Raw genomic sequence first — 10,668 nt, forward strand, 5'->3', positions numbered from 1 at the left:
AATTAATGGATTGCTCATGATTGGGAATACAGATATGCATCTGTTGGTCACAGGTACCTTCAAAAAAGGTAGGGTTGTGGATCAGAAAACCAGTCAGTGTCTGGTGTGACCATCATTTGCCTCATGCAGTGCGACACATCTCCTTCGCATAGAGTTAATCAGGCTGTTGATTGTGGCCTATGGATAGCTGTCCCACTCCTCTTCAATGGCTGTGCGAAGTTGCTGGATATTGGCGGGAACTGGAAAACGCTGTTGTACATGTCGATCCAGAGCATCCCAAACATGCTCAATGGGTGACATTCCTGAGTATGCAGGCCATGGAAGAACTGGGACATTTTCAGCTTCCAGGAAATGTGTGCAGATCCTTGCGACATGGGGCTGTATATTATCATGCTGAAACATGAGGTGTTAGCGGCGGATGAATGGTACAACAATGGGCCTCATGAACTCGTCATGGTATCTCTGTTCATTCAAATTGGTATTGATAAAAGACAATTGAGTTCATTGTCCATAGCTTATGCCTGCCCATACCATAACCCTACTCTCACCATGGGGTACTCTATTATATAGGTCCTGGATGGCAGGAAGCTTGGCCCCAGTGATGTATTGGGCCGTACGCACTACCCTCTGTAGCGCCTTGCGGTCGGATGCTGAGCAGTAGCCATACCAGGCGATGATGTAACCGGTCAGGTTGCTCTTGATGGTGCAGCTGTAGAACTTTTTGAGGATCTAGGGAACCATGACAAACCTTTTTAGTCTCCTGAGGGGGAAAAGGTGTTCTAGTGCCCTCTTCACAACTGTCGTGGTGTGTTTTTGGACCATGATAGTTTGAGGGAGAGGTTGTTGTCCTGGCACCCCACCACCAGGTCTCTGACCTCCTCCCTATAGGCTGTCTCATCGTTGTCTGTGATCAGGTCTACCAATGTTGTGTGGTCAGCAAACTTAATGATGGTGTTTCTTTAACGAGTTGGACGAGAGGGATTTACTCTAGACACCCGAAAGGGCCCTCATCCCTGTCATTCGCAGGAGAAGGAGACAGAGATATCGCGAATGGAGATCGGGGTGCCCTGTGAGGATTAGGCGATGAGTGGCTAATCTGCCTTTGCCATCGGTACTATTGGCCAACGTACAGTCGCTGGATAATAAAGTGGACGAACTACAATCACGTATATCCTACCAACGGGACATTTAAAACTGTAGTATCTTGTTTCACCGAGTCGTGGCTGAACGATGACAAGAATAACATACAGTTGGCTGGGTTATACACTGTATCGGCAGGATAGAACATCAGCCTCTGGTAAGACAATGGGTGGCGGTCTATGTATATTTGTAAACAACAGCTGGTGCACTAAGGAAGGAAGTCTCGACTAAGGAAGTCTCAAGGTTTTGCCTGCCTGAGGTAGAGTATTTTATGATAAGCTGTAGACCACACTATCTACCTAGCGAGTTCATCTATATTCTTTGTAGCTGTCTATTTACCACCACAAACCGATGCTGGCACTAAGACCGTACTCAATGAGCTGTATACGGCCATAAGCAAACAGGAAAACGCTTATCCAGAGGCGGCGCTCCTAGTGGCCAGGGACTTTAATGTAGGGAAACTTAAATATGTTTTATCTAATTTCTACCAGCATGTTAAATGTGCAACCAGAGGGGAAAAAATCTAGACCACCTTTACTCCACACACAGAGACGCGTACAAAGCTCTCCCTCGCCCTCCATTTGGAAAATCTGATCATAATTCTATGCTCCTGAGTCCTGCTTATCAGCAAAAATTTAAGCAGTGAGCACCAGTGACTCGGTCAATAAAAAAGTGGTCAGATGAAGCAGATGCTAAACAATAGGACTGTTTTGCTAGCACAGACTGGAATATGTTCCGGGATTCCTCCGATGGCATTGAGGAGTACACCACATCAGTCACTGGCTACACCAATAAGTGTATCGATGACGTCGTCACCACAGTGACTGTACGTACATACCCCAACCAGAAGCCATTGATTACAGGCAACATTCGCACTGAGCTAAAGGATAAAGCTGCCGCTTTCAAGGAGCGGGACTCTAACCCGGAAGCTTATAAGATTATCCCGCTATGCCCTCCGACGAACCATCAAACAGGCAAAGCATCAATACAGGACTAAAATCGAATCTTACTACACCGGTTCCGACACTCGTCGGATGTGGCAGGGCTTGCAAACTATTACGGACTACAAAGGAAAGCACAGCCGAGTGCTGCCCAGTGACACGAGCCTACCAGACAAACTAAATTACTTCTATGATTGCTTCGAGGCAAGTAATACTGAAACATGCATGAGAGCATCAGCTGTTCCCGGACGACTGTGTGGTCATGCTCTCCGGAGCGAGTAAGTAAGACCTTTAAACAGGTCAACATTCACAAGGCCGCAGGGCCAGATGGATTACCAGGACGTGTACTCTGAGCATGCGCTGACCAACTGGCAAGTGTCTTCACTGACATTTTCAACCTCTCCTTGTCCGAGTCTGTAATACTAACATGTTTTAGGCAGACCACTATAGTCCCTGTGCCCAAGAAAACTAAGGTAACCTGCCTAAATGACTACAGACCCGTAGCACTCACGTCTGTAGCCATGAAGTGCTTTGAAAGGCTGGTCATGGCTCACATCAACACCATTATCCCAGAAACCCTAGACCCACTCCAATTTGCATACCGCACCAACAGATCCACAAATGATGCAATCTCTATTGCACTCCACACTGCCCTTTCACATCTGGACAAAAGGAACACCTATGTGAGAATGCTATTCATTGACTACAGCTCAACGTTCAATACCACAGTGCCCTCAAAGCTCATCACTAAGCTAAGGTCCCTGGGACTAAACACCTCTCTCTGCAACTGGATGATGGACTTCCTGACCTGCCGCCCCCAGGTGGTACGGGTAAGTAACAACACATTATTACGTTTGCCGATGACACAACAGTGATTGGCCTGATCACGGACAATGACGAGACAGCCTATAGGGAGGAGGTCAGAGACCTGGCCGTGTGGTGCTAGGACAACAACCTCTCCCTCAACGTGATCAAGACAAAGGAGATGATTGTGGACTTCAGGAAAAGGAGGACCGAGCACGCCCCCATTCTCATCGACGGGGCTGTAGTGCAGCAGGTTGAGAGCTTCAAGTTCCTTGGTGTCCACATCACCAACAACTAACATGGTCTAAGCACACCAAGACAGTTGTGAAGAGGGCACGACAAAACCTATTCCCCCTCAGGAGACTGAAAAGATTTGGCATGGGTCCTCAGATCCTCAAAAGGTTCTACAGCTGCACCATCTAGAGCATCCTGACCGGTTGGATCACTGCCTGGTATGGCAACTGCTCAGCCTCCGACCGCAAGGCATTACAGAAGGTAATACGTACGGCCCAGTACATCACTGGGCAAGCTTCCTGCCATCCAGGACCTCTATACCAGGCGGTGTCAGAGGAAGGCCCTAAAAATGGTCAAAGACTCCAGCCACCCTAGTCATAGACTATTCTCTCTGCTACCACACGGCAAGCGGTACCGGAGTGCTAAGACTCCTGAACATCTAATCAAATAGCTACCCAGACTATTTGCATTGTCCCCCCCTCTTTTACACTGCTGCTACTCTGTTATTATCTATGCATAGTCACTTTAATAACTCTAACCACATGTACATATTGCCACATTTACCTCGACTAACCGGTGCCCCCGCACACTGACTCTGTACCGGTACCACCTGTATATAGCCTCGCTATTGTTATTTTACTGCTGTTCTTTAATTATTTGTTACTTTTATTTATTTTCTTTTTTTAGGTATTTTTATTAAAACTTCATTGTTGGTTAAGGGCTTGTAACTAAGCATTTCACGGTAAGGTCTACACCTGTGACAGATAACATTGGATTTGAGTCGTGGTTGGCCACGCAGTCGTGGGTAAACAGGGAGTACAGGAGGGGTCTAAGCATCTACCCCTGAGGGGCCCCAGTGTTGAGGATCAGCGTAGCAGATGTGTTGTTGCCTAGCCTTACCTCCTGGTGGCGGACGGTCAGGAAGTCCATGATCCAGGTGCAGAGGGAGGTGTTTATTCCCAGCATCCTAAGCTTAGTGATGAGCTTTGTGGGCACTATGGTGTTGAACGCTGAGCTGTAGTCAATGAATAGCATTCTCACATAGGTGTTCCTTTTGTCCAGGTGGGAAAGGGCTGTGTGGAGTGCGATTGAGATGGCATCATCTGTGGATCTTTTGGGGCGGTTTGCGAATTGTTTTGGGTCTAGCGTTTCCGGGATGATGGTGTTGATGTGAGACATGACCAGCCTTTCAAAGCACTTCATGGCTACCGACGTGAGTGCTACGGGGCGGTAGTCACTTAGGCAGGTTACCTTCAGTTTCTTGGGTACAGGGACTATGGTGGTCTGCTTGAAACATGTAGGGAAACATCAGGGAGAGGTTAAATGTCAGTGAATACACTTGCCTACAATGGATTTTTTCTATTATTTCTAATCTAGACCTTAGTCAAATCTATGCTCCCATTTCAATTATTCTACAGTTCAATGATAAATAAATGTTTGTTTTTTTAAATCATGTAAAATAGTGGCAACAAAGCCAATGACAAATAGGTATATTATTATCTTATTCTTATTCACCTTTTTGCATAAATCCGTGACTGCAGCCTCTACTGGCTACGTTTGTTGGATTCATTACAAAGTAGCCAGACAAACACAAGTCGACAGATATACAGTGTAACCATTCTTGGTTACTTTGGGCTTGATCGACATTGGAGCCGGCGACTGCCGACTGACTACTCAACAAAAAACATATCATAAATAACTACTCTTTATTTTTTGTAGATCAGTCAGTCACAATTTAGCCATGATATATTACGGGTTTGATCCTCTCGAAAACAGCCATTATATTAGTGGATCCGCCCCCCTACAGTACGCATGGGTCGTCACTAGTTACTATAGCCACAAATACATTATGGCTAAACTCCGCCTTTTTCTACAATGAATCTAATTTAAATCTGTTTTTAAACATAACATGAAATACACTGCTAACCTTATACCTGACCAAACCTTAAACCAAAAGCAAATGTTTACGATATAGCCATTTTGACTTTGTGTTTGTGGTAACTATTGAGAACCTTACGCATGCGCACATTCTGTCTGCCCTTCCGAAGCCTCCTCAAAGTTGTCGCTGGAGAATGAGAGTAGAAACGCGGCTACATGTTGTTGGTTAGATACGTTTAAAGTAACAGAAATACACATTTGTCTAAACTGAGTTTCATGGAAGATACTGGTAAGTTGGGATTTTTATTTATTTGTATACATGTTTTCCCCTGAACTTGTTACCACTCCGCTTGCTGTAATGTGAAGATGGTGGTGGACGTGTGCGGTCTGGCTAGCTAGCAGCTAACGTCGTTAGGCCCAAACCAAGGCAGGGTTGAAGACATAACTACGCTGTGGTACTGTTTGTAAGACTTTCAGCCAATTATTGGATTAAAATTAAACGGTCGCCTTTCCCTACTATCATTACAATGACACGCAGCATATGTGGACTTTACTAACGTCTTATTTCCGAGGATATACAGTCAGTGGGTAAGTTAGGTATTTAGATCCGTTTGAATTAACTAGCTACGGTTAGTTAGGTTACTAAGCCAACTTCACTGTTGTGTTTACCGCGTCGTGCTTCAATGATGTCTGGCTAGCTATCATTACAAGTGGGCTAGCTAGATAGTAAGCTATTTTGGTCGTTGTTGTTTGAGCAAGTAAAATGTTTAGTTATATATGATAGCTAACGTTACTATACGCCAACACGCGCGCCTGTGCTAGGTGACATGCTAGCTATGGTCCTAAACACGGAAGTACGCATGCTTGCACAAGTCGGTGTGACTGAAAAAGTCAGGAGCTGCGGTCGGCGGGGATTCTTTGGTTTACAACTACTTGAATAAAGTTGAGCATGACTTGAATGGTTCAGGTTACTAATCTGGAGCATGCATGACATTTATTTTGTTACTCGTTTTCAGTTTACTAGGCTGATCGAAGTCGCCCTAAAAAGACGCAACTCTTTACAGGCCAGGATGTTTAATAAAAATATGTATCCGTACTTAACCAGTTGTACATGCTCTTGGTCCTTTTTGGTGGTAGGACGTGGAAATAATGTTGTTTACCCACATTTTTAGCGTTACTGTGCATTCGAGAAGTGTTCAGACCCCTTCACCTTTTCCACATTTTACAGCCTTATTCTAAATTTGAATAATTTGTTTTCTCATCAATATACACACAATACCACGTAATGCCAAAGCGAAAGTAATTTTTGGAAAATTTTATCGCACAAAAAAACACCTTATTTCAGACCCTTTGCAATGAGACTTGAAATTGTGCTCAGGTAAATCCTGTTTCCATTGATCATCCTTGAGATGTTTCTACAACGTGATTGAAGTTCACCTGTGGTTAATTTAATTGATTGGACATGATTTGGAAAGGCACACAACTGTCAATATGAGGTCCCACAGTTGAAGGTGCATGTCAGAGCAAAAACCAAGCCATGAGTTCAAAGGAATTATCCTTAGAGCTTCAAGGCAGGATTTAGTCGAGACACAGATCTGCGGAAGGGTACCAAAAATGTTCTGCAGCATTGAAGGTCTCCAAGTACAGTGGCTTTCATCATTCTGAAATGGAAGAAGTTCGGAACCAGCAAACTCTTCTTAGAGCTGGCTGCCCAGTCAAACTGAGCAATTGGGGGAGTCGGGCCTTGGTATTGGGGGGTGACCAAAACCCTGATGGTCACTCTGACAGCGCTCCAGAGTTCCTCTGTAGAGATGGGAGCATTTTTCAGAAGGACAACCATCTCTGCAGCACTCCACCAATCAGGCCTTTATGGTAGAGGGGCCAGACGGAAGCCACAACTCAGTAAAAGGAGACTGCACATGACAGCCCGCTTGGAGTTTGCCAAAAGACACCTAAAGACTCCCAGACCATGAGAAACATGATTCTTTGGCCTGAATTTTTATTTTATTTATTTAACCTTTATTTAACCAGGTAGGCAAATTGAGAACACGTTCTCATTTACAATTGCGACCTGGCCAAGATAAAGCAAAGCAGTTCGACACAAACAACAACACATAGTTACACATGGAGTAAAAACAAACATATAGTCAATAATACAGTGAAAAAAAATAAGTCTATATACAATGTGAGCAAGTGAGGTGAGATAAGGGAGGTGAAGGCAAACAGATATATGTATAAATAAATAAAAAATATAAAAAGGCCATGGAGGCGAAGTGAGTACAACACAGCAAGTAAAATAAAAACTAAAAAAAACACTGGAATGGTTGGTTTGCATTGGAAGAAAGTGCAAAGTAGAGACAGAAATAATGGGGTGCAAAGGAGCAAAATAAATTAATAAATAAATACAGTAGGTAAAGAGGTAGTTGTTTGGTCTAAATTGTAGATGGGTTATGTACAGGTGCAGTAATCTATGAGCTGCTCTGACAGCTGGTGCTTAAAGCTAGTGAGGGAGATAGGTGTTTCCAGTTTCAGAGATTTTTGTAGTTCGTTCCAGTCATTGGCAGCAGAGAACTGGAAGGAGAGGCGTCCAAAGGAAGAATTGGTTTTGGGGGTGACTAGAGAGATATACCTGCTGGAGCGCGTGCTACAGGTAGGTGCTGCTATGGTGACCAGCGAGCTGAGATAAGGGGGGACTTTACCTAGCAGGGTCTTGTAGATGACCTGGAACCAGTGGGTTTGGCGACGAGTATGAAGCGAGGGCCAGCCAACGAGAGTGTACAGGTCGCAGTGGTGGGTAGTATATGGGGCTTTGGTGACAAAACGGATGGCACTGTGATAGACTGCATCCAATTTATTGAGTAGGGTTTTGGAGGCTATTTTGTAAATGACATCACCGAAGTCGAGGATTGGTAGGATGGTCAGTTTTACAAGGGTATGTTTGGCAGCATGAGTAAAGAATGCCAAGTGTCACGTCTGGAGGAAACCTGGCACCATCCCTATGGTGAAGCATGGTGGTGGCAGCATCATGCTGTGGGGATGTTTTTCAGCGGCAGGGGCTAGGAGACAAGTCAGGATAGAGGAACAGAGTGGGGTGAAGGTTCACCTTCCAACAGGACAATGACCCTAAGCACACAGCGACGACAACGCAGGAGTGGCTTCGGGACAAGTTTCTCAATGTCCTTGAGTGGCCCAGCCAGAGCCTGCACTTGAACCTGATCGAACATCTCTGAAGAAACCTGAAAGTAGCTGTGCAGCGACGCTCCCCATCCAACTTGACAGAGCTTGAGAGGCTCTGCAGAGAAGAATGGGAGACACTCCCTAAATACAGGTGTGCCGAGATTGTAGCGTCATACCCAAGAAGATTCAAGCCTGTAATCGCTGACAACGGTGGTTCAACAAAGTACTGATTAAAGGGTCTGAATACTTATGTAAATGGAATTTCAGTTAGATGTTGGCAAATAAAAAAATATATAATCAGTTTTTTTGTATTGTGTGTAGATTGATGGGGGACTATTTAATCCATTTTAGAATAAGGCTGTAACGTTACAAATGTGGAAAAAGTGAAGGGGTCTGAATACTTTCCGACTGCATTGAAGGTTCTGTAGCTTGTATTTTCAATCTCTTGAGGCATTGCACGTGATGCATGTTTCCTCGCAATCAGCTGGAAGATTTTGAATTCCTTTTTGGTTAGGCTCAACCACATTGTGCAGGTGCTTGTATAAGTGCAAATTTCATTAGTATTAAAAATTCTAAAACGGAAATACAAACCGATATACAGATCAGCGTACTGAAAGTCATGTTGATAACACTTCCCTGTAGATATGTTGTATTATATTACCTACAATATGTTGCCAAAATCTGGGGACAACAAGTAAAGTTGAAATTAAGTTTGTTCAGCATTCTTACTTGTAAGGGACTGTTCTGGGATGCTGAGCCTACATGTTAGTATTTCACTCTTGGATTCGGAAAGGAGGCTACGCATAACCCAGTTATGTCGATGTGACCTTTGGCATTGCATTTTATGTCAACACTGTCTGGATCCACTTCTTACTCGAGGGCTGGGCGACCGTATCGTATTAACTAAAATTCATGTGTTAGAGCATTGTTGCAAGTATCAAGGTTGACATTTTCCTGCCTTAATCATTTTTGTCTCCTTCGCTCCTGTGCTGTAGGGACTTTACACAGACACCAAGCCCCTGCCACACACGACAAAAGATAACTTCTTCCCCTCTGACAACGACAGTTTAAACTCGCTATTTGCGGTTGAGGTTTGGTCCAACAGATTTGGGCATATGGACTCCGAAACACTTAGACATTATTTTACTGTAATAGTTGAGAATCTTTTCTAACGATACTTTGTTTTGGTCTCGACTCCCAAAATGATGATGATTGTGGAAAGTGTATGTTCAGTTTCTGTCTCACAACGTAGTGCTAGCAGCATTTTAGCCACATACTTATGTGCTAAATGTATTGTCTGTGTTTTATAAATGAGCATAAGATGCATTTATATAAGACATTGGCAACTTGTACTCATTCTGAGAAATAGCCTAAGCATCTTTTTATACGGGTAGGCCACTTGATTTCAGTGTCTAAACAAAGTGAACAGGCTGTTGTTCAAGTAGTTAGTGATGGACAGGTGTATTCGTAAGTTTAACTATTCTACCTTGTTGGCAAGCAAGTAGATCCAAGTTGGTTAGACTTTAAATATAAAGTTTAGCTGGTTACTCACTTGAGTGTTTATGGTACCTGTGTTAATAATTTTCTATAATGCCTGCTGCTAGAAGTTGGTCATTATTCGTGGCTGTGCATGGTTCTGGTTAAATTTGTAACAAAAATGGCATTTTCATAGACTTGAAAGCCAGATCAGTGATTATTGCAAAAAAGCAGATCCAATTTATTTTGTTAAAATAATTACAATATTAGTGGGTCTTATGGTTGTGGAAAGCCTATATTTAGCCAAGGTATAATTTTACAAGCCCTGAATTAATTACATTATTCCTGGCTGTTTGAAATGCAGTGTATTGACCTTTCATTGTATAAAAAAAGCTTATTTAGAGAACGTAGGAAAAAATTGCGTTTTGAGAAATAAGATATTTGTGCATATGGAATAGGGCTGTGACAAATTGACAATTTTACTTAACACTTGAACTGCTATGTTCTTTAACTTGCGGTAGATAACGTCATCGCCCGGCCCTAGAGGTCATACATGCGTAATAGCACCATTATTTAGCATTGTAAATTTACTTGGAATTTTATGAGTTATCATTTTAATGGAAAACCGATTAACTCGCCAATGAAATTTAGGGCGCCAAATTCAATCAAAAGAAATCTCATAATTCAATTTTCTCAAACATACAAGTATTAGGCACCATTTTAAAGATAACATTCTCTTTAATCCAACCACAGTGTCCGATTTCAAAAAAGCTTTTCGGCAAAAGCAGAACATATCATTATGTTAGGTCAGCAACTAGTCACAGAAAGCATACAGCGATTTAAAACAAATATATATATATATTTTATTTGACAAGCAGAAATATTGATAAAATGTATCACTAACCTTTGATATTCTTCATCGGATGACACTCCCGGGACAACATGTTACACAATACATGTATGTTTTGTTCGATCAAGTTCATTATTTATATCCAAAAACCTCAGTTTACATTTGGCT

The 10,668-nt window shown here is 43.0% G+C and overlaps 1 protein-coding gene across 1 annotated transcript in view; it reads left to right on the forward strand.

The window, feature by feature from the left end:
* Window positions 1–5,138: 5,138 nt before the first annotated feature.
* The window catches only part of LOC129817222 (pre-mRNA-processing factor 39-like), an 18,209-nt gene continuing 12,679 nt past the window's right edge, over window positions 5,139–10,668 (forward strand). The window contains exon 1 of the mRNA XM_055872252.1: window positions 5,139–5,286. Coding sequence (XP_055728227.1) covers window positions 5,274–5,286 — 13 coding nt within the window. The 5' untranslated portion in view covers window positions 5,139–5,273. The remainder of the gene's footprint in view (window positions 5,287–10,668) is intronic.

The sequence above is a fragment of the Salvelinus fontinalis genome, chromosome 20 (genome assembly GCF_029448725.1).
Source record: "Salvelinus fontinalis isolate EN_2023a chromosome 20, ASM2944872v1, whole genome shotgun sequence".
Taxonomy (NCBI): domain Eukaryota; kingdom Metazoa; phylum Chordata; class Actinopteri; order Salmoniformes; family Salmonidae; genus Salvelinus; species Salvelinus fontinalis.